The sequence below is a fragment of the Sturnira hondurensis genome, unplaced genomic scaffold (genome assembly GCF_014824575.4).
Source record: "Sturnira hondurensis isolate 20B ecotype Veracruz unplaced genomic scaffold, ASM1482457v3 Scaffold0016663, whole genome shotgun sequence".
NCBI lineage: Eukaryota > Metazoa > Chordata > Mammalia > Chiroptera > Phyllostomidae > Sturnira > Sturnira hondurensis.
In genome coordinates, this window is record NW_028089294.1 from 1,883,757 (window position 1) to 1,909,164 (window position 25,408).

A 25,408-nucleotide genomic window follows, 5' to 3' on the forward strand; every position below is an offset into this window, starting at 1 on the left:
TTTGCCACAGGTAAGGTGATTTGAACAGGCCACATTGAATTATATACTTTTATCCAACAGCTGTCAAACCTGTTTGACATTCCAGAGTTTGTGCAGACTGGGGAACCAAATCCAAGAATATTTAACAAATTAATAAATGATCATTTCTTGACTGGGCATCACCCCCTAGATTCTTTAAAAGGTGAAATACAGGCTCCAGGGAGGTCTGGTTCAAGGTGACAAGTCCTGGGCTTCCATGACTGGAAAGTAGAACGGAAGCAATTGGGAGGTTTCAAGCCGGCACGAGGGCATTGCTTCTGAGCTAGAAATGCATAATTAACCAGAAAGCTCGCTACCCAACGGCTACACAGACTGTCCAAAAATGACCCCATTCCCTTCAAATGAGTGCAGAAAAGCAGGGTGCCACGCTGATTTGGGCTTTAGACATGAGCTCCATCCAAGTAACTGACAAAGTCTGATTTTTTCCCTTTCCGAAGTCAATCGAAGCTTACGCGTAACAGCTATTATCTGTTTGTGAATCTATACTCCCATGAAAATGCTACAATTTCCTGAACCACTGAGCGAGTCCATGCTACTCCTCCTCCCCAGCCCCATAGGATGTAACTAATTTTTGGACAGAAGAACCACATTTCAGAGCACAAATTAATCCCCTTTTTGTTGCTGAGTGAAGATGTCGGGGCAGAATCCGTCATTTAGAGTTAGGCTGGCTGTTTGTCTACATTTGCTGAAGCAATCGTTAAAAGAAAAAAAAATCTGGAAAACACTGTGGATCAAAGCCAAGGAGTGTCTAAATATAGATTGCTTAAGAAAAATACATGGATGTTTCCATATCTTGTAAATGATAGTTTTTAAGAAGTTGCCTTTGAAATAAAACGGATGACTCATGGTACAACCATCAGCTCCTTTTCCAGCACAGCCTACAAAGTAGAACTCCTGGGAGGCTGCAAGCCCCAGTTCACCTTCCAGTTTCCAACACCGAGAAGGTACTTCACCTTTTTATATTGTATTCGATGGCTTGAATAATGCTTTGTGATTGGTTTGGGCCTGTTTCTCTTTTAGAAATGTTAGAATGGGAGAGATGAGATAATTCTTCAACTGTCTCCATCTTTAACAATTTTAATCAAGTACAGTGCTTGGACTTCAGCTAGCAGGTGTTTTATTTTTTCTTTGCCCACTCTTCCCCCATCCCTACTCAGGTCAATCCATGTAACACACTAGCTGTAAAGTGTTCTGATTATATTAACAAGCTGTGACCTGACATATAATTTAAATTTCCATAAATTTGCCTTGGTCCTTGATTAGCATGACTTTGAAAGATCTGTTAGCTGAGTTCTCAGAAACGATTGCAAACTTGATAGAAGCCTTTGACGCAGTATGTCTCGCACCACGGCATGCTACATACACATCATAGACCCTCTTCTACAGCCCAGAGTTTCTAAATGTTTTCCACTCGGGGAAAAATGCAATTAATATTGGGTTCATCTTACGATTCCTCCATATAAAATATATACAAACACAAATATATACACATACAAACAGAAGTTCCAGTTTTTAAATTTTGCATTTCCTCCAAAATTCATACCTATAAGCCCATGATTACGCGAAATCCGATATCCAGAAACACTGGAGCACATTTTCTTGGGTGTGAGAAACAGACCGTATCATTGTGTTTGAAGCTCCGGGCATCCCTGGACTTTCTGATTCTCTGTGAGGGCAGTTGTTTGGGAAGATGTCAGAATGGCCCCCAAGCAACTATAGTATCACATTAGATACACAGGGTGGGGCAAAAGTAGGCTTACAGTTGCGAGTACTCAAACACAGAGTACTGCCATTTATCAATTATCATATTAGCTTCCATATGAACTATAAGCCTACTTTTGCCCACCCCTGTAAAAACATCAACAGCAAATTATAAACCTTCTAAATGGGTTGCAGGGCCGTCTACTCCACAGCTTTTCACTAGCAGGTAGGTGAGGGTTGGAAAGGATGTCCACTCATGAGAAGTGGTGAGGGCTGGGCGTGGGGCTTATGGTAGTAAGCTGGAGGAGGGAAGTGTCTTCCTGGACCGACCAATGAAATCAGTGTGGTGAAGCCCCTGCCACCCAGCGCTGCTACACGTGCAGTGCTGAGGGCCTGGCCACAGAGACAGAGCCGGCATGGGTCTGCATTTCCACTATGCCTACACTCTAACCATTGCCAGCTGATCCTCTGGTTAGTTCCACGCTAACTCACCTTGTGGGTCAGTTCTCTGAAGCTCAGAGACAACCACAGAAGGACCTGATGTCCCACATTTACCACTCGGAGTTGAAACTTGGGTAAGTCAGCATCTGATAAGCATCCCCCATATCTGCGTGTCACGTGCTGACTGCATGTACATAAAACAGGAAAAAGCCAATCCCTGTGAGTGTTGTGTTCTCTCACTTCTCCCCCCATAATGGCCTTACTTCGTGATGGCATTGGGAAAACGGTGGACAGAAGATTAGGCTGAGTGGGTTCCAGGCTCAGCCCCGCCCCTTCCTGTCTCATCTTAGTAAGTCCCTCACCAGATTTCTCTTGGACTGTTTCCTCATCTGTAAGAGGAGATGGTTAACTAGACTTTATCTATGGTCCCTTGTTAAATTTCAATGGTTTTTCCTTTCTTGGCAGCCTGCTCTCTCCCTGTCTTTTGCTGGTGTCTATTTCTCCATTTCTAAGTTTTGAATTTTTAATCCTTCACCTCAGTGGAGCCTTTTTCCCGCCCCTACCCCTCACTCCCCGGGTTTGGGAAAATCTCATCTGTCTGCAGCTCCCACGGCTCCCACGGCTCCCACGGCTCCCACGGCTCCCAGCACGATGCTGTCAGCTACTTTCCACCAAGACCTTCCTATTTTATTTATCCCACCTTCCCAACTTTGTGACATTCAATAAAGAGCTTTTAAATGACTGGCCTTCCTAACCTTCTCGGGAGGGTCCCTTAGGCAAAGAGAATGGTTAAGAGAAGCCACACTTAGCCTTTCTGGCCAACTCTCTTCACGATGAGCTGGTCTTGTGTTCTGTCTCTTCTGGGGGTTTAACTGTGGGTCTTCCCTGGTGACTCTAGCTACTGACCAGGTTGCATTTATACACTCGCAAATTACAAGCATGTAGCTGTGTCGGACACTAAGGAATATATTCCATCACTCCGAAGGTCACGGATATGTCATCTCCATAACAATCTAATAAACTTCTATCACACTAGATGGTGAATACGGCCATGGACAGGGCCATATTTTCTTCACGTCTCTAATCTGCCTTTCCTATTTCATCCCTCCTTACCGGTCAGCTCCTAATACAGTTTGAGGCATCCAATCTTAGTTAATACATCTTTCCCGAAAGTTTGTGGCTTAGCTAGATCATATCCAATCAAACTGCATAGCCTCAAAAGTCTTTATTTTACATTGTTCTCTGTAAACCATGCCTGCATTCAGATAATCCTTGTGGCTTTTATTTATCGACATTTTCTTTTATTATTCTTTTTGGCAGCATTATTAACAACGTGCTTAATGAGAGACAACTGACATGTAACAGTGTATTAACTTCAACTGTACAACATCATGGCTCAATATTTGTATGTATTACAAAATGATCACCACATAAGTTTGGTAAATATCCATCACCCCACAGTGATCATTTTTTTGTCTTGTGATGAGAACTTTTAAGATCTACCCTCTTAGTAACTTTCAAATATACAATACAGTATTGCTAACTATAGTAACCATACTGTGTATTATATCCCCAAGACCAATGTATCTTCTAAGTGGAAGTTGGTAACTTTTGATCCTTTCCACCTGTTTCAGCTTTACATTTTCTTTTAGACTGTGAATATCTTTAGCGCCGTGACACACCTCTGCAGATTCACACCAACAAAGGCCAGTCGGGAAATAGTAAGTGGAGAGATTGTCTCTTGTTCTATTTCCTACATTTCCCTCCTAAAACCACATGGGTTTTGGTACTTGGGACATTCCCTTTCCGCAAAGGTCACAATTAAACATAATTCAACTGCCTAAATCTGGGCAAAGGGAGACAGCAATTAGGATAGCTTTGGGATATAAGGGAGTGACCAGTAGGTGGCTCAGCTGGGGGAACCGCAACTACAACGATACAGTCGCTCATTAGCAAACCACTGCACACTGAAACACACCTTCACACTCCCCAAAGTGGCAAAACAGCAGCAAAGGTCCACACTTCAGAGATGCTATAGTTAGATACTTAAAATTCACGAGCTTGACCAAGGTTTAGCAATGTAAATTGCTTGCCCCTTGGGCTTGTCCAATTCTGTTATGATGAAGGATATAGCAATGGAGGAAATTTTAACTGCAATACTGAGTTAAAAGACATTCATACAGAAAATGATGGATAGGCTTCAGAAGCCATAAAAGAACTAATTTTCCTTAGTAATTTAACAGCAACTGCACAGTAACGAAAAAGAAATATTATAGTTACATGACATCCTTTAAATCTAAGTGTATGTATATATAAACATCACTTTTGATAGGATGGTAAAACATCAGTTCAAGAAAGGCCTAAAAAATCCTTCCTATTTCTGAGCCCATGAGCCAAGAATGTAAGGTACTTTCCTCAAAGAGAAGAAGTCTCCCTGAAATAGTCACATTGGTTTGGATTCAAGGACTCATCTGACACTGCCTACTGGTTGATTGAAATACCACCTGTAAGTACTGAATCATATTTTCTTAAAGAGGTGTATCCTTTGTTTTCCTACTGGGAAAACAAATTTGCAGAGTTCAATTTCTGAAACACACCAGGAGGCAAAAGAGGAATCAGAGTTTCTTCCTGCTTCATGGCCAAAAGATAATGGGTTCTTAGGCTCTTGGTCAAGAATCCCTGCTTCAGAATTGTCCAAAGCAAGCAGCTAGCCAAAAATAAATTTGAACCCTCCAAAGATTTTTAAATCCACCATCTTGCAGAAACATGCCCAGAAAATATCATATCAGGCTTCAGTTTATCAAGAGTGTGTTTGTGGGCATCCATTTAAAATTCTTGACCACAACTCAATTCTTACGGCGCAACCTCCATCTGCCATCTTGCTGGCTGAGTAGGAAAAAGTTGGAGGTGATGGCAAATAATGACACTGGACAGTGGGGGTGGAATAAGAGAAATCAAACGCTCAGGTTTGGGGGAGAAATTACAATAGAAATCATCTTGCTCTCTATGCAGTGGAAATTACACATTCTGCCGCCACCTCATCCACACATCGCCATTAGCAGAGGTGGTAATGAGAATGTAGTCTCATGTGTATGATCTGCTTGTTCTTGCCTTGCCTTCAATTTCACAGCTGTCTATCAACCAACCAATTAAGCGGCTAATTTATTAATGCTGCCATTCCATATCTCCTATACTTTCACCACCCAAAATGCAGGGCTGTGAGCTATGTAAAACACAGCCCCGTGAATAGGAGCAACCAAAGGCCAAGAGTGAGAAGAGTAAAAAGCAGGAGAAAAGGAGTCATGACAGGGAATAAAGGAAGAGGTGGTCTCTGGAAGCAAATTCTAGAAGAAATCTATTAACGAAAAACTTCCTGGTTTAACTTGACACTCAATCATGGGGCCAATGCATGCCTCTTTTCACAAAAGCTATAGGTAGTAAATCTTAGAGATGTTTTGTTAGATTATCATAGTGCCCCTCTGAGGTCAAAGAAACGATGTAATAAAAAATCAGAATATGAGAACACTAAATTATTCCAATGTACAGAAAACACAGCAAAACCTTTCAATCTGACTCATGATAGACGAAACCAGGATGAAGTCAATGTCCAACACTAGAGATCACATTGAAAAGCTTTCTGGTGACCAGTAAAAGAGGCCTCTGTATCCCACCACTCATTTACCGTTTATGTGCATTACAGAGAAAAACAAAACTTTGCAGAAACAGCAGAGAAAAAAGTAGAGCTGTAAATGAGATTTTCCTACAATGTAAATATAGTCATCATCATAATTCCGACATGCCATTTTAATACATGGCTGCCATTCATTGAACTCACCTATAAAGTATCATTGATGTTTGCTACTGTTATCAAATACCATTTTCTCACTAACAAAGTATTTTCACATATCTTATCTCATGCTATTCTTCAAGGCACTTAAATTAAGAACTAGTTTCACCATTTTTCAAAAAAGCCAAGTGAGCCTTAATATATAACTAAATTAGCTATTCTATGAGGCCAGCAAATGAGATTTTTCAACCCCAAGAACAGTGCCCATTCTACAATAATGCAGTACACTGCAAGCTTGAAAAATGATTTTGAAAATAATCATTTTTTTCTGACTAGATTTCATTTCAGGACTAGCCTAAAGCATTCAGCACTAAGACTTTTGAATAAAGTGAGTGATCAGGCAAGATAGTGTTATCAGATATTTTTAAAAACAGATTCTATCTATGGCTCTGAAGATAATTTCAAAAGAGAGATTTAGAAGGGTTTTTGAACAATAATGATATATTAGAATCCAGGCACACTTCAAAGCTAACAGATTTACAGTATGATAATGGCTGGCAAAATATTTTACACAAAATAGACAGGCAATGGATACTGGCAGAAAAAGTTTAAAGGGAGCACTTCCATATATAAATACCGATAAAGTTTTCTAATAATCTCATCAGAAAATTATGCATAGGCCCTGGCTGGTGTAGCTCAGTGGATTGAGCATGGGCCTGCGAACCAAACAATCGCGGTTCGATTCCCAGTCAGGGCACATGCCTGGGTTGCAGGCCAGTTCCCAGCAGGGAACGCATGAGAGGCAACTGTACATTGGTATTTCTCTCCCTCTCTCCTTCCCTTCCCTTCTAAAGATAAACAAAATCTTTTTAAAAAATAAAAATAAAATAAAAAAAGAAAATTATGCATAGACATTAGAAATGTAAATTGATATAGATCCCTTGGGGAAGTTATTAAGAACCTTAATATATCTGTGGACATTGGTCTATGTATTCCAATGTAAGCATTTAGCCTAAAGCACTAATCTGTTGACGAAGGACTTTTTAAGTCCTTTACAAGTTTGCTATGGCATTCATTATTGATGTGTATACGTTTGTAAAAAGATGACAAAACTAAACAATATTAAAACAAAAACCAACAATAGAGGCCTCACTAATATAATAGGGTATTATTCAGCTTTTAGGATTTTATTTTAAAGAATTGTATTTATTTGCGAAATACTTTAAATGCAGACTTACATCACAAAAGAAGGACAACGATTATATATACTAAAATGTAAAAAATCTGTTTTCTAAGGTTATTTACAAGTTTCCTTATCTTAATATGTATTAGGTAGATTATTTTGACATAAACACCTAAGCTACTTTAAAGTCAGTAGCTTAACAATGATTAATATGGATTGAGTCTTTGCCACGTGTCAGGGATGGTTCTAACCTCTTAATGCATATTATCTCATTTACTTCTTATAAAAATCACTGCTGTCCGGGTATGTATCCTGTTTACCTGGTGAGGAAAGTGGGGTAGAGAGACGTCAAAGAGCTAGCTCAACATCGCCTTCCTAGTAGAGAGCTGAGCGGGGGCCTGAACTAAATCATCTGACTCCTCAGGCCATGCCCCGCCCTGTTCACATAACCCGGGCTGCTTCCTCATGGGTCAGAGCACGTTCAAGTCATGGAGAAAGAAGGCGAGGCCTTGCGACTGTGACCCTCGTCCGTGAAACTGTATAAACCCTGTTGGTGAGGTGGCTTGTAATTCTGAGGGTGTAGTGAATGTGATTGTTACCCTACCTATAACCAGTACTCATGAACGTGTTTCTTCTTAATCCTGACAACACATAAACTACTTAACACAGAAAACGTTGTATCTATTTATAATCATTTGGATCCATTTACGGTATATCAGGCACTGGAACGAGAGTCTGGGAATAATTAGTGAGTTCTTGTGCTCGCTGCTCCTGCCATAGTTTACAGTTCTTTTGAGGGAACACGCAATTGTTAATGAAGCTATTTCCTGACCGTGGGAGAGTCGGATGGTTTCCTTGCTAAAATACACTCTTTAGACGCCATTCCCCGTGTAGATCAAAGACAGCACAGGTGATTCTCATGAGTTTCAGAAATTCCTGTGAAATGCACCAACAAGTGTAACATCTTCAAAACCACAGGTGCTAAAATCGCAAAGGCCTCAGTCAGTCACAACAATAAAAATATACTTTTATCATTAGAGTATCAACTACAAAAACACAAAAGTTACTATGGATGAAAACTATTGGTGGACACTTCTGTTACAATTTCATTTAAGTGTCCTCTGAAAAGTTGAGTCTAATTTACACTGTTTTTTTTCTTTCTGTTTGTTATCGCTGATTTTTAAATTTATTTAAGAATATTTATAATCAGAGCTCTTTTTTATTAAAAAGAATTCAGATGTGACTTTATACTTCGCATTTGATTTATTTGTCACCTTTTCTCCAAATACCACGTGATTCTCATACGAAATGCAAGTGAAAACCCTTACGTCCTGTTATTTGGGACAGGACTTTAGGATAAATAATATCCTTGCACAGTATGATATAAATCGATATCCTTTAAGAAGGAACTCAAAGGCATACAAAGCTGTTAAGTGTGTCAAGTCTTATTCCAACTTTCTTTGTTTATAATCCACCTTTTTTAAGGCAGATTTGTATTTACTAATCCCTGTGTTAAACAGGTGGGAATATAATAATGTAAATGGAAGATACATCATGTTCTCATGAACTTGAACTGATCCACTGCAGGCGCATGAAGCGGGGTCTCACTAGGTGTTGCGTGTAAGAATACAGACTGATTTACTGCTTGATGGCTGCAAAGAAAATCCACTTCTCGAACACTGTATTTTATACCAGTTCAAAAAGAAAATTCATGAAAATTATGCACGGGAAATAACCTACAGAAACGGCCCCTCGAATGCATGAACAATTTAGAAACAGGCCATGAATACCTTGATTTCTCAAATGTAAAAATATTGTTCATGCCTTTCAAGTATCTTACAAAATGAAACGCAAATCGAAGTGATTACAGAACTTCTAAGGAGTGAAACTGCATTCTTTGCTGCCTTTTATTTTAGGTATTGATTTTGTTGGAAAACAATATACTAGATTGAGACCAAAATTCTAGGAACCATTGAGATTCTAGCCACTGAGACAGCTAGGCTTTGGGGAAGCAAATATCCGTACACGTATCTGAATATTAGGTCCCACGTGAGATGCAGCAACCAGGTTAGTTTGAACGCAACAGTGCAACTGCTGTGTGCCTAGTGCACTGGGACATGACACATGTCACCTGGATGTTCTGCTGAGTAACCTGAGACTTGTGGGCAACTAAGTCTCAGATTTCTTTTTTTACTTAAAAATATTTTAAATAAAAAATAGTTACTTAAAATATTTTAAGTAAAAAATATTAAGTAAATATTTTACTTAAAAATAGCACAAGGTCTAATGGGGTTAATTCTGTACTTACCTTCCTTGTGTTAAAGTCTATATTGTTCTCACCCTGATTGATTTGTAATTACCTGGTAGTTCATTACTTAAAATATTTAATTCTTCATTTATTTTTTCTGCTCCATCCACAGCCTAATGTTTAAGTGCAGACTTGCTTTCATCTCTTGAAGGTTTACTCATTGTTCATGTACTTTTGCAATCCTCTCCCCCCTTTTTAATGAATAAATAAGCTTAATTCATCATACACACATGATGAGACATGTATGTTACTATGGAAAGCTTACAGATGACTTGATTAGAAATGAATTGGCTTATGCTGAGAGGCCAATATGTTCTTTCTTTTCTACACAGACATCCTGAAAAATACTTCTGGTTATACTTATATAACTATATTTATGTGATGTATATTTATAATAAGACAATGGGTTTCAATTCAAGAGAATCTTTTGGAAATCTCAATATTGGAGAAGAAGGGGCACAGGCAGATTTGTGTCATTTGGACACCAAAGAGCAGGGATTACCTGGCTCAGGTAGCTGCAGAAGGGAATGGACCTGTTCTTTAAGGGCAGGGCCCAAAGAGTGTCGCACGGTGCTTGAAGAAAGCTGATGGATTTAGTCTAAAGCAGCACACAACAGCTTAGAGGCCCACCCAGCATCTCCCCAGGCTTGGGCAACCCAGACTAAGAGCAAGATTAAGAAATACAAGGCCACAGAGTCTCAGGAGGGTACAACACTGCTGAATAGCCACATTTTAGAGCTAGAAAGGCCTTCCTGGCCTTTGCGGATTCTTTTTTTAAAAACATAATTGGTAACTTTTTGAGTTCTGCAGAGACAACATTATACCCACAGGGCCACAGACCTGCTTCAGCCGCAACCCCACAATTTCCCTGAAGACCAAGAAAAAAAATCACTCGTCTATACCCTGCCCATGTGGTTAGACTAGCAAATCACTGGAATCACTGGGAGTTGAGTTGTGGCTTAGGTATAATGGATTCCCTCTTCCATCGCCTCTAATTAAGTCTTCATATCTGTCTCCATTCCAGCAGACACATTTACCAGCCAAGCTGTATTAAGAACCTTTTGAACAGCTTCATTTAAAAAAATGGACAAGATGTGGGCAGGTGATGCAGACAGACAGAAACATTAATTGCAAAGTCTTCCATGCCTGATGACTGGATCTCCGGTATTAAGGAGCACCTTCCACAGAAAAGCAGCCCTACTTTTCTGAGACAGCGCACAGAGAGAGAGAAAATGGTTCGCATTGAGGCGACTAAGCTGCGCTTAATTATTACACCCTATGCAATTATTAATACTGCCTTCTTTTACTCCAAACAGTGCTCCGATTTGGACAATAAGTTACACACTCTATACACATTGTGACAGGAATGGCAGTTCATTTAAGACATTGAAACAAACGTAATAGGACCACTTTCATCAATTTAGTGGCCATGCATAATTTTCTTAAATCTTCTTCAAGTTTCCAGATTAAACACCAAACAAACCATAATGAAGAAGTTCATAGATTTTTGCTGAATTAATTGGCTGACTAATAAAAGGATGGATGGCAGAATAAGAGGTTGAAGTTGGTGAGGGATAAATATAAGTTTAGACAAAAGAAGTATGTCCAGAATGATGACGTTTCGTGACTATTTTGCTCATGTTCCCTGGTTGCTTGTAAGGCAGCATTAACACTGAAGGAAGGTGAAATCACTCAACCCCACAGACCTGTTTGTTTAGGGTGAGAGTGACAGGTGACCCTGGCATTGTCACGTGAGGAATTTCTTTCCACAGCAGTCATAACAGAAGCAGACAGCCCACTACTTCAATGCAGCCCACTGTTACTCCTATCATTTCAGTCATAACTCTTCCCCCAACTCCGAGTAACTCTGTGGATCTTACAAAAACTTCTCAGGCACATTTACACTGTAGATATCCCTCAGGGACAAGGAGGTGCAGAGTCCAGGCCATCAAAATGCAATTTTTTGCCTCCTGGGACTAACAATCCAGGTGGCAAATTTTGTTAAAACATCTTCAAAAGGATAATTAGGGAATGGTAATGGGAAAAATATAATAAAGATTACACTAAAAAACAGAAGAAAGAAAAAAATTCCATGCAAGGTTTGTGGAAACAGGGCGTAGGTGCCCAGCCAAGCCACTTCTGAGCTGGACATGCTGACAGCGTGTGAAAGGGACCCAGGCCCACCCCAGAACTACCGCGAGGAGGCCTGGTGGGGCGTCCCGATCACCAGCTGAAGTGTCAGCATTACCATGTCCAGTATGGCTCCGCCACGTAAAACATTTCCTTTATTTCTCCGAATCTGAGTGTTCCCACGTGTTAAAGTCTTCCTTCTTCCTTTCAGTGATCTGTTGGCAGTAATCACCATGGTGCCGCCCCCGCCCTAAAGTAGATGCGCTAATGGCCGAAAGGGAGGGGGGACATTGTAAAAAGCACCGTGAGTCTTACTGCCGGCCCTCCATCCCTGGTGTCCACATACGTCTTCCTCCTCGTCCTTTCCACCAGAACGATGGCTGTACTAAAGGGCATACTCTGGCCAGCGTCTCATTATAATTTTGATCATTTTCTGTACTCGCCACTTTTACTAGGCTGGTTAAAGACAACTATCTATGCCTTGAGTGCCCCTAAACTCAGGTGTGCACACAAACAAAATACACATGCTCCACACCTGGAATCAATGTTTGCTTGTTTGCTTATTTGAGAAGGAAGACAAGACGAAAGCACCCTGCGCCTAGTTCCCAGCAAGCCTCGATGAGACTTCCATAAACAGCCATCTGGAAAGGCAATAACAACAACTGACATTTGCTAAGCACTAACTGGAAGGCAGGTGCTGCTTAACTGAATTTAATCCTTTGAAAGGGGTACTATCACCCTCAATCTATCAATGATGCAACCAAAACACAGAGAGGTTAAATATTTACGTGTTTACGCAGTCTCTGAGTGACAGAGACAGAGGAATTAAACCCCCGTTAGTGCAGCCCCAAAGCCTGGGCTCTCAGTCCTTGTCACTGCAGAAGATGCCTCTGGGCGGCCGCAGCACTGACACAGAGCACATGCACTAAGGAGAGTGAGCATGAAGCACTTGACTTCAGGAGGTTGTGATTCGTGTCCACAGTGAACACCCACCACCCATTCTTATTCTACGTGTGGGAAGAAACATATTTAAAACAAACATAGCTAGAGTCAGGCACACCGATACCCTGACTCTAAAAAGAGGTACACTTAAATATGTATATATCCCATATAATGGATATACAAATATATACTGATATATTTAGATAGCAAATTCAAGAGCACAAAACTCAGTAGACTGGAAGACTGAAAGACTAAACTGCAAAGATCCAAGACCCAGATCCACAACGGTTATCGTTAAAAACCAAAGGCAGCCAGATCCATTTTAGAGAATAGCATTCACAGTGATTATGAAGTCATGAAACAATAGGGAAGATGCTCTTTTCCTGAAAGAATTCAGACCTAGAAATATGCTTCAGTTATTCAAACAACTAACTTTAGCAGGACACTTTAGTCCTGGATAGTGCTGGATGAATCAGGACCTAATTTTTTATATCATTGTGTTATTGTATCTATTTTTATACTTCCATCAAGACTTACATTTTTATGCTGATTATGTTAACACATTCTATTCATATTCTTAATAGTCTACCATTGTGTCAGACCCTGTGTCGGTCAGATGAGTCGCTCCCTATAACACACCCTTTTAAAGCACCCCAGCACTCAGCCACACAGAGTCCCTTTTTCCCTATCAACAACAGCACAAGAGGACCCCAGAGCCTTCTGCCTTTCCTCTGAGGCCTGCTCGTCCTCCTTCAAGACCATGCCCCGATATTCTTGGGCCCCAGGCCCCAGGAGTCTACGACCCTGAAGGCACCAGACCCTGGCTGACGAGGCTCCTGCCTAGGCAGCTCCAATGCTCGCGAGACCCTCCTTTGGTCGTGCTCAACAAACCCACGAGCGACACAACCTTCCCTGGTAACGCTCAGGGTTGGGAAACAGTGGAAGACAGGTAACTGCTCAGGTTCAAAACCAGTGTTGCCACGTTCCACACCTCACAGCCCTCTGAGTTCATCACTGCTAGGAACGATGAGTCCATTGGAATTGTCCCCAATGTCTATTCTTCTGGTCTCCACTCAAGAGGGCGGCCAAGTAGTGACAGGAGACAGCTGGGGTGGGACGGGGACCGAGAGGGAGTTGGGGAGTTCTAGAAAAGAACAGGCACACACACAGAGTGGGTTGCTGCCACCCATGGTGGCCAGGGGTGACACTGGCAGCTGGCCATCATCACCATTTCTCAGCCTAAACACCAGTGCGAAGAGCCCCGTCAGGAGGCCCTGAGAGAGGGATGACTAGGCAGGCACTGGGAGGCTCCAGGGGGTGGTGAAACGTCCACCTCGGCGAGTGACCGAGTATCTGTACCCCCACCCCCCAAGCACAGCATGCAGTTCTCCACGGCGGGGTCCATGTCTTCATCACCACTGCTGACCTTGCATCTTGCAAAGGCACTTGACCCAGGATCGGAGCTCCTAAAACATTTGCTGAAAGCAGTAATCAGCGACCCCGTACTGGCCCCATCCGTTCTGTCCAACCCAGAAGAATCCACAAGTTTTCTTGGGCTTCTCTGACATTCTTAGGCAGTTCTTACATACATTTGATTTCAAAGATGAAGCTGCTGTCTATTTTTAACAAGGACGCAGCTTGAGTGAATCCTATGTTTATTTTCTTACTCTCATCCTGTCTTTTGGACTAATTCCAGACTTCCCTTCACTTTAGTAATAGCTGAAATCCAAGCAGAGCTATCTATTCTCAGCCTGGGTCTTCATCCCTCTCTGCCTGCCTCTCTTCTTCCCTCCACACTCTTTCTCTTCTCACCCCTCCCTGGTCCTGCTCCCCCTGCCTCCACCTCCCTCCCTTTCCTTTCCTGTCCCCTACTCTCGATTTTCCATTCCCTCCCTGTGTATGGCTAGACAGATGGATAGAGGTGTGGGTGAAGACAAAGATGTATTAACCTAGACAGATGGGTAGACAGAGAGATCTACTTCTCTCTTCTCCTTCATTCTTCCTTCCTTCCTTTTCCTTTTCCTCCTCCTTTGTCCCCTCCTCCCACTCTGTCTCTTTGCTTCCTCCCTCAGTTGTCCCTTTCTCTCTCTTTCTGCCCCTCGGTTAACCCTTTTCCCATACCCGTCTGACCTCCTTCGCTCTCCCTCCTCGCGGTTAGTGTGCGAGAATGAATGCTGTGCTTTCGGAATTGGTTTTGTTTTATTGTGCCCTAAAATTAAACTCTATGCAAATGGGACTTAATGTTACTTTCCCACCTTTACCTTGGTAAATAGTGTGTGCGTGGGTGTGCAAGAGGAAAGGCACAGCCCATCAATGCCCCCCTCCTGATCCCCAATCTGCCCCCCAAGCCCTCCCTTCCCCCTTCTTTCTCTGCCTCCCTCCCTCCTTCCCTCCCCTCTTTGAGCTGATACAGAAACTATCCCCCACAACACAGATACACACATCGAACTGAACAGCTCATTTAAAAACCGTGTCAGGTCAAGGTTGTAACATTTAGTGTGTGAGGATGAAAGCTGGCCTTTGGGAATTGCTTTTGGTTTACTGCACCTAAAATTAAAGTCTATGTAAACAGGACTTCACATTACTTTCCCACCTTTACCTTGGTAAATAGTGTGTGTGTGTCCGTGTAACAGCAAAGTTCTCTGTTGAAAGGGAACGGTTTGGAGGCTTCTGTTGAAGTTATAATTAATTACATTTATAAACATATCAACAGTAAGTTTCCTTTAAACAGACCAATAATTGACCAGCAAAAGTTAAAGAAATAAAAACTACTTTACTTAAAAAAGCAAGTGAGTTACAAACACCTGAACACTGACTTTGTACAAAGTGTACCTGAACTGCCATCTGACTTGGGGTAGAAGTTTTTCGTTGTTGTCATTCTCGTCTCCTACAACAAATGGAGTTCAGAAGCAAGAGCAACTTGGAACTGAGTTGGTTGTTGTTTTTTTAATCTAAAAGTTCCATTTGCTCTGCGTAGGTTTGCATTAACTGCCATGTGGGTCGCTTGTTCTAGGGAAACCTCCCAAGCAGGAATGGTGACTGTTAATGACCCCCAGGAGCAGAGAACAGAATCTCTGAAAGCTCTCCTTAGCACTGACACAAGGTAACAAGCCTTCCTGAGCACAGACTCTCTGTGGTCGTCCATCTGCATTGTCTTTTCACATATATAAAAAAGACAGAGCAAGAAACTACCATTTTAAGTACGGAGAAAAGCTACATTCATTGTTCAGCCATATAAGGAAGTCAAAACGCTACAGGGCTAGAGCAGGCAAGGACAGAAAGCTACTTAATAAAAACTTTCTTTTTTACTTAGGAACAAAGGGTAATAAATATCGAGAGAGGAAATAATAGATAATATTATTTGGTCGGGTCAGGTCCACGGAGGGACTACGGCAGTTAGCATTTTCCTTGCTTCTCAAACTCAGTTACTCGAGGCTTTCCCACAGCGGGGGTGGGGTGCAATGAGGTTAACGCATGTTCGAGAATCCCAGAAGAGATAAACACTGCTCTGATTTCTCCTTTCTGAGCTGCGAGAGCCATGCTGTGGTTGGGGTCCCTGCCGCACAGGCCTCCCACAGGCTCATCCTGGCCCCTGACCAGGCGGCCCCCCACTAAATTCTAGGTCCACTTTATTAGCTGTGTGGCCCAAAGAAAGTGAGTTACTCTCAGAGCCTCACCTCCTTCACCTATAAAATGAGTATAACAGCACCTACTTAATAAAGTTGTCACGACAATTAAATCAAATGAACACTGTAAGAGAAAAAGAAGGAAACCCAGCTCTCCATGCATCCTGGACCACAACCACCTTCACCACCATCATCACCTCCATCAGCAACACGACCACCACCACCACACCCCAAATCGCCACTGCACTGTCCCGGCCACCACTACCGTCCCCACAGTTACTACCACCACCGCCTCTGCCACCACCATCCTCGTTTGACAGATAAGGTGAGCTTAATTAATTTGCTTAAAGTCACAAAGCTAGCAGGGGCAGGAGTAGAGCGCAGACTTAGATGCAGAATCCAAATTGAGGGCCACTCCTACACCCATCTTTATCTCGGGAAGTCTAACATGGAAAAGTGGTGGCATTTTGGTTCTGAGGGCCACCATGGGGCTTCAAAGGTACCCAGAACTCTCATATGTAAGCCCGAGAAAAACTGTATGTGGCAATAAAATATCCCAGGCTATTTCATTAATATCTGAATTACCAAGTTAAGTGAATCTCCTTGGTTGCCCTGTCATTGAATACCAGCCTGAAAGGTAAGGGACCCAAGCTCTGCTCATGCCCTTTGCCTCCACATCTTCAACCATCACCAAAGAACACAATGCCTATTCCCATATCTGACCCTGTGGAGACCATTGGAAGAAGGAAAGAAAATGTCATCTGGAGCACCAATCCTCTGGGGAAAGGCAGGAAATGAAAAGGCATTGTTTATTTCGCCTGTGAAAAGAATGAGGCCTTGGCGGGACCAACCTTTGGCAAATAGATGGGTATTACGTAGGTGGTATGTCGAGCCAGGAGAGGAGGAAAAGAGGAGATTTCCTTTCATTCTGCCCATATTGTTGCCTGCTTGCTTTCCCTCCCCGGACCTTCTGGACTCCCCACTATCAGATCAGAAAGTGCAAGGCAGTGTGGGAAGCCAGCTGCTGAGGTCCCCTGGCTCAATGAGCCCTCCCCCAGGGCTGGCTCGCCCAAGGTGGTTATAAAGATCGTCTCTCCTGCCACAGACCCGCCTTACATTTTGGCTGTTCTCCCTTCCTTTCCTGTCACCTGGCTTAGAGCCACTTCTGTTCTACTGTGGCAAAGATAACACCTGGTTATCTGGCATTTGCCATGTCCTGGGGGCCTAACAGCTTTCCCATCCCAAAGAAAGAATCTGCGATGAGCAGATTTCAGTAACCAGGGCAGAATGTGATGGCAAGACAGGGTGGGGCAAAAGCACATTTATGGTTGTGTATATGAAAAATAATACAATAATTAAAAGTAATCATGTAAGAATAAACTCTGTGTTTCCTGTATTCACAACTGCAAACCTACATTTGCCCCTCCCAGCATTTCATAGGAAAACCTCCACAGTCCTCAAGATCCTATAACCCACAGAAAATTTTCTGCACCTCAGCTAACAAAGACAGAGCAGCACAGTAACAGATAATCTTATTTTAGCTGTTATACCCTTAAGGTTGTTCCATTCAGAAGAATTAAACATGTTTACATCTCTTTTCCAGGGTTACCAAGTGTCCTCAGGAAAGCAAACCAAAGAAAATTTTTCCCCACTTTACAAGTCAGTGTAAAATTTGCTCAGGTTTTACCAAGATGCTGGCAATACTCTGGGGGACGCGAAAACAGGGTGAGGGTGGGAGGCAAACTGGGTTGCAGGCTGCCCAAGCCAAACTGCTCCTGCAGAACAAGGCCCAATTCACGAGTGCAAAATAAAGTACCGACATTTTATCAAAAATCTAGTAAACTTTCCTTGGGAACTAACTACAAGACACAATGGGGTACAGAAGGGCAAGCACATAAGCCTTTTTTACTTTTTAAGTAGATCAGTTATTTATTTTTTTTTAAATGTTCTATTATTGAAGTAAAAACACCAAGAGACCTACCCTCTGAAGAGACTCTTAAGTGTCCACCACGATTTTGTTAAGTACAAACACCGTGTGGATGGCAGATCCCTGCAACGCATTCCTCTTGTTACTGAAGTGCTCATTTTACTCGTTAACCAGCAGCTCCTCATTTCTCCCTGCCCTGCCCCTGGCGACCACAGTCCTGCTCCCTGCTTCTATGAGGGATTATTGTACTACATCATGTACGTAGAATCATGCAGTATTTTCCTTCCAGGCCTGGCTTACAGGGATATATCCTCAGGTTAATTTAAATGTCCTTGAAATGACTCAAAATCCCATTAAGAGAAAAGAAATGCTCACTGAGTCTTTCACTACATTTGATAACCAACCCCCTTGTCTAGTTAGTGGAATTGTCCATCTGCCCGGGTTTACCAAGATAGGGCTCCATCTTGAAATGCACAGGACATTATTTGCTCTTCAGTTATGCCTTCTGTCCTTCAGAAGTAAATGTAAATTATCTGTCCAAAATTAAGGCCTCCCCTACAGCTTGCACCAATGTCTTCCTGATGACGTTTGTACTTATCAAGATGTGTGTTATCTCAGCTCCCATTTTACAATACAAGCAGTATATTTTTCTGTTTCTTTCATCATGATTAGTCCAGTATTGGGCACAAATCAGAGCTTATTACGTATGTGCAGGTTGACTGATAAACAAAGTCTTCTCTAGCCCTGAACCAGTGAAGCATTTAGCCCCTATGGAACGGACTTGAATGATCTCAGAAAGAAGTCTATAATTTAAACAGTTCAGTGTGTCTAAACTACGAAACCTCCTCACTTGCTAAGATAAAACGTCTTTACGTAGCTGTGTTAAAACCCCAAACACTAATTAACAATGGGAAAACTTGATTACAACAGCAAACCTGGCGATGTGGTCGACATGGTGAGAACCCTCACGCATCGTCATTCATTCGGCTCCTCCCAGGTGTCGTGAATTCGAAGTTGTAAATGTTTCTCTCTACTTTCACCCTGTCTTCTTATTATAACTGCTATGCATTCGTGAGAGCATATGCATCTATAAAAGCATCTCCTGGGGTTGTAATTTAGACTTGCAGATAATGCCACATGTGGTTTGGTTCTAAGAATCAATAAATATTGCAGTCTGAAAAGCAGTATTTCAAAGCTGAAATTCATGAAAAATTATTCCATCCAAATTTCTCCCATCAGTGTATTATCTAGGAAAATTTTATGTCAGTGTACAATATTTATTTTTAACTTTAATTAAATAGGTTAAGTTGAATGCAACAGGTAAACTTAATAGGTTAAATGTAGCAGATGAAATTCTCCTGCCATAAGGTAAATCTTCACTCTGTAATCCAGGCAACACGTGTAATAGCCTTTCTTGTCATACATTATTTTCTCTAGTATTTTTCATCACTTCTGATTCCCCAAACACACATAATTATTTTTCTGTTGCTTCAAGTTTTCTTAATACTTTTGTTTGTTTGTTTCCTGTTTTTATAGCCATTTGCCTGCTTGTATGTTTGATTTACTCTCAGAATTGAACCACTCTCTCCTATAGCTAGATGTTCATTCCTGAGAATTCTACAGAACAAAAGAATACTGGTAATATAAGTAGCAAAAGCAAAGTATTTATTTTCCCTGGAACAAAATAATAATAATTCCCTGGCATTTATATAGAAATAAAATTCTATTTTTTCTATTTCTTTTCCCCAACAAAGTAATGTAAATATTTAGTGTCAAACAGCTACATCTGTTAAGATGCCTTGCATAGTTTATTTCCTAGTTAATAAGGTTACAATCATATATGAAAATGTAATCGTTATTAAAATAAGATGAATTTTGGACAGATCTATTATTTAATAAATTATGTTGATCTGCAATGACCAGTCAACTGATTCGCTAAGCAAAATATTATATAAATTTTCCAACCTACATACTTTCTTTTTTGACTCTACATTTTAAATACATAATAGTAAATGCTGGTGATCTTTTGGATTGTCTTCCAAAAGTGATATTACTGCAGAGCTATACTAAGTACTATAATTAAATTTGATTTTTATCTATATTAATTAATTAACCTTAACATTTTCTGGAACAGTCAAGCTAAGTTAGAGCTTGGAAGAACAAACAACACTTTGTAATAATTATCACTACTAAACTAGCACCATTAAAGAACAACCATTAGCAGCATGCCAACTTTGTGGATATTACCTACCAAACCACAAATCAAATTAGCATATTCTTCATTTATTTTTTATTGGCTGTTAACACTAGACAGAGTTCCTTGTTGAAAGTCAAGATCAGCTGGCATGGGTTTAGTATTTGTCATTGACTGAGTTTATACAAACACATGGGCTAACTGTTAATTACATCCATTTAATAGATTTTTCCATTATAATTTTAAAATGTTTTGCCAAGAATACATTTTATTAGAGACTACAAGCGCCACATATCACTTAGTGGTATTTTTTTCAAATACAGAATTTGATCTTAAAAAGTTCAGATTGAAATAATTCAACTCATTTCTATAAAGAATATAAATGAATAGGCATAGACAGACTTATAAATTTAAATGACTTCTATACTAAAAATCAGATAAAAGATTAGGAATCTATTTTGTTCTGAAAACCAAAGATTCAGTAAAGCCAAATGCCTGTTGGTCTCCATCCCCAACTGGACCGGACCCTGTTCCTACCTTGGTTAGTGGCTTCTAAAAAGTAGACAGACAGCCTTTACATCCAGGCATTTCCAGGAATTTCTTTATGGTACTCTGGGGAAAACCATACATTCTGGCTCTGAGCGGAGCATTAAACAAACAAACAAAAATAGTTTTGAAGTATTTAACGAAGCTCAGTGATGTCAGCAGTCTCACTATGCATTGGAGGTTTTGAAGAAAGAACTGTCTTGTGATCGACTGTGTAATTGGATGAGATAAAAGCTCATTCTTAAAGATAAACTGGGTTGACTCTCTGTAGTTCAGTTTCACGGCATGAGGACGAAACTTCCTCATTTGTATGGGACTGTGTGGACCTGACATTGGAAGCAACAACCAAAGGAAACATGATCCATAAGGAGGGAACTTTGATAATATTAGACTTTTCTAGAAACACTGTATTTGAAACTTCGGTGCCTATCTTAAGGCTAAGTCCCAGTCACTCAATCAAATTTATTTAAGAACCCGACCTACGAAGCATCCATCAAGCTGTTCATCATTAGTAAAACTCTATAATGTCAAGATAAAGTTTCTTTAAAATTAAAATTCTAGAAAAGAAAAAAAACAATAGGGCTGTAATTTTATTCAACTGATAAGTAAAATGTTTTGCCATTTATCAAATTTCACATTTCAACTCAGCAAATAAAGTCCAATAGGAGATTTTAAAACTAGAAACTGTCAGTTAGCCTAGAATAGACCTAAGAATATGTATGCAGAGATGCCATACTGGTAATTCCACCAATTCTCACCACTTTTCCCAAGATATAAAACTTCCTGAAGCAGGAGTTTGGCATTGCTCTTCCTTAGCAAGAATTAAATCTCTTCAATGGCAGAAGGTGAGTGTTTTAAATGAAGCTGGCGGAATAAATTATTCCATCAAACCACTCAGTCTTTTTTTTTTTTTTCTGTTCTTCTACACTGTGCCCAAAAGAAGGCTATGTATTTAAGGTTTGGGGAAAATCCTGGACAGCAAAGTAGACAGGAGAAGCATCTCCAATAAACAAGATCAGAGCCATCAGTAAAGGAAAACAAGACCAAATTTTCCTGAGAAAATATCCTAAGTGAAATGAATAAACAAAACAAAACAAAACACCAATGCAGTTATATTTAAGGGCTACCTTTGTGAGTTCACTTCATAACATCCAGCGCTCCTTTAATATCATGCAATATACTTTTATACAGCTCACAAGTGCTACCTAATACAAGAGGGTTCAATAACAGAAATGACTAGAAGACACAACGAGGAAGAATTCCTAGCAAAGGAGTCGAGTTTATATGCCAACGCGGGCAGGATCACATTCGACACAAGGCCTTTGGGAAAACCCTTCCTGGTACGCAGGGTATTCATTGGCTACCATATTACTATCATTTAATAAAACACGTGTCCCAACAAAAGACATCTCAGGAAGTGAAACATTAGCATTATAAGAACCAACATAAAATACACAGTCATCAAAAGCTATCCCCCCCACACACATCTGAAGACGGGTATTTCCATCTCTGTTTTGCTTGATTTCACTGGGGCGTCGCGCTCAGTGATTGTTCATCTCTATAACACAATGTAAAAGACATCGGAAGGCTAAGGAAAATCTATTCCCTCTGCCCCACCCCCACCCATCCCCGTGCTTGTTTTCCCTACACTTTCAGCAGGAGAAATTTCATCCCGGAGAGAATGTACTTGCCATTTAACACGTGTATGCCATTTATACAAGAGTTATCTGTCAGTGGAACAAACTATATTTTCTATTTTTCCTGAGTTGTAAATGATTCACCAACATACTCATTTTATTATCTCTCATTGTACTGCAGATATTATAAATAGTTTCCTTTCTCCTTCTCTCTAGTTTGGACATTGCTCACTGAGTCAAATTTTCTGGACAAGGAAGAGGAATAACTCTCTAAATAGTAAGCATCAATGGAAAAACCAGTGCACAGCCAGGCACTGCCTGTTACAATGTTAGCAAATGTCATTGTAAAGTCGCAACAGAAAGAATAAATCGCTCCCCACCTCTTTTCTCTGACCTGCACCCTGTCCACCAGGATGCTTGGACAGAATCTTATTTTTCTCCCTATCCCTGTATCAGTAGGATAAAAGGCCTTGTTTAATCATGTAAAGTAAAATGAGACTGGAACTAAATAAGAGCTATCTGACTTTTTCTTGTTGGCATAAAACTGAAAAAGCAGAATTGTTCATTAAGTCATAATTAAGCATTAACATTTAAGCAAAAAGATATCTTACATTGTCATAAAACCCCAGTGTCGGATAAGAGCAACAGGAATTGTTTCAGTCAGCCCTGGTAGCCAGGAAAGTCTCTGCAGAGGGGTTCCCTCTTTGGGCTTTCCCAATTAGTACCCAGTAACGAAGTTAGGGGCCTGACATGATGATATAAATATCCCCTTGCTACATGTACATTATGTCATCCAAAATAGAAGGCAAATGTTTCAACCCAGGATAAGTGGTTTGATAAACTGCCACAGACTTATTTTATCATGATCTATAATGCACTTAAAATATGTAAAAGTGCCAGAGTACAAATAAAATCAAATAAGGTCTCTCTGTACAGAGCATACTAATGATACGCCAGTGAGACCTGAGCCTCGTGGTCTGGTAGAATACTCCATTCCTCCTACGCCATTTAGTTTAAAAGAACGTACCCCCGTTCTCACACCCACAAACGCACTCCACGCCCATTTAATTAAAAAAAGGAACTTACACAATTTCATCGTTCTGGAATTCCAGCTCTCCACAGGTGTCCTCAAAGTCCTCTCCTCCGCCTCTGGCTGTCCCTTCGATGGTTTTATAGGGAACGATAACATTCCCTCGAGCTCCAGATGTTCTCAACACTTTCACCTCCATGATGCCGACGCTCTCACTCACATGGGTCACGGGCTCCTCGAAGGTAAAGATGCCCGCGTGGTCATCGTCAAAAATGGTCACAGTGGCCGTGGAGGGAGAGCCGAGGCAAGCGAGGGTAGAAACATGGTTGGCTTCCAGTATGCCGTCTTCCGAAGCCTCGGAAGACACTTTGACATTGCTGAGATGCACCAGGAAATTCTCGTCCTCCTCAAAGATATCGTCATCGATGATGCCAACTCTGATTTCCTTCTGGGTCTCACCGGGCTTAAAGACCACAGTCCCTTCGGTAAATTCATAATCAGACCCGGCATTGGCTGTCCCGTCCTCGGTTCTGAAGTCCACAAACACGGTGTTGGTCAAATCCCCACCTCTGCGGAGGATGGTCAGGGCTACCGTACCACAGTTCTCCAGACACTGATAGGTCCCTTGTTCAAAGAAGATCTTACTGACAGGGTCGTTTTCAGCCACTTCAGTGTTGACCTCATGCATGCTGACGGCCTTCCTTGCTTGGTCGGCTGCATGCCTCTTCAAAATGTTGCCAGCCCCAGTCATCAGGCGAGTGGCTTGAATGCGGTAAAATGCGCGGCTCTTTTGCTGCTGACTCAGGACTTGGTAGTTAGCTAGTTCTATTAGTTGCTCTATTTCTTTCTCTGGGTGCTTCTGCTTGAGCTCCTTCAGAATCCTAGCCATTTCTCGCCTGGCCTCTTCATCGTCCTGGTCCCTTTCATCGACCTCCAGGACCAGAGCGCCATCTAAGAAATTGTCCACGTGGGAATTGACCACTTTCCCATCCATTTCGATTTCAGTCTTGGAAGATGGCCTGTCTCCTTCGTGTTCAATAATCATTCCCCTCTGCTTGCCGGCCCGGTACCTCTTATAGACGTACTTGTAAAACAGAAGCCTTCTGTCTGCTACCCAAGCGAACACGACGCAGATGGGAAAGAAGAAGAAAGTCAGCAAACCTTCCCAGACCTCCACGACTCCAGGAGAGATGACAGACAAAATGATGTAAAGCCAGGTATAAGCAAAGATGCTCCAGGCTGCCGTCACAAAGAACACGCGCAAATGCTTGATCTTCCTTGTCTCTCCATCTGGGACTACGTAGACACAAAGTGCGATGATGATGAACATATTGAATGCAGCACTTCCCACGATGGTGCTGGGACCCAGGTCCCCTGCAGTGAAGTTGTGGCCACACACTTCGATTACTGAGAGGAGAATCTCTGGAGCAGAAGATCCCAGGGCCATCAAGGTCAGGTTGGACACCGTTTCATTCCAGATCCTCACAGTTGTCTTGGTGGTCTCTCCATTGGGCTTCTTTATGGTTATTTCTTTTTCTTGAGACGTGATGACTTCTATAGAGGACATGAACCGGTCGGCAATGATAGAGACTCCAAGAAACATGTAGACCATGGCCACAAAATACACAGTCGCTCTAGCAATTTTGTCCCCAAAGGAAGGGTCTTGAGGCTCCCAAATGGGTAAAATCACCCCTTTCTTACAGTAATAAGAGCCGGTACACTCGCCAGTTTCATTGCCTTCCCCTTCCATCTCTGTCTCAGCACTTATATGGTCCACGTAGGAAAATAAGACGGCCACGATGGCTACCAGATGAAATCCCAGTGAGAAGGTGGATGAGAGACTTACTCGCAGCATGTTGTACAACAGCAGACTTCCAGCTGTCCCAGCCTACTGGTAAAAATAAGATGGGGGGGGGG

The 25,408-nt window shown here is 41.5% G+C and overlaps 1 protein-coding gene across 9 annotated transcripts in view; it reads right to left on the reverse strand.

Annotated features, from left to right (window-relative positions):
• SLC8A1 (solute carrier family 8 member A1) overlaps positions 1-25,408 on the reverse strand; it is a 298,466-nt gene that overhangs the window by 251,925 nt on the left and 21,133 nt on the right. For 5 of the 9 annotated variants that reach the window (XM_037066477.1, XM_037066476.1, XM_037066480.1 and 2 more), the window contains exon 2: positions 23,548-25,382. In XM_037066477.1, the coding sequence (XP_036922372.1) occupies positions 23,548-25,346 (1,799 nt within the window). In that variant the 5' untranslated portion in view covers positions 25,347-25,382. The remainder of the gene's footprint in view (positions 1-23,547; positions 25,383-25,408) is intronic. The other 4 variants (XM_037066483.1, XM_037066485.1, XM_037066484.1 and 1 more) reach the window with 1 other exon arrangement.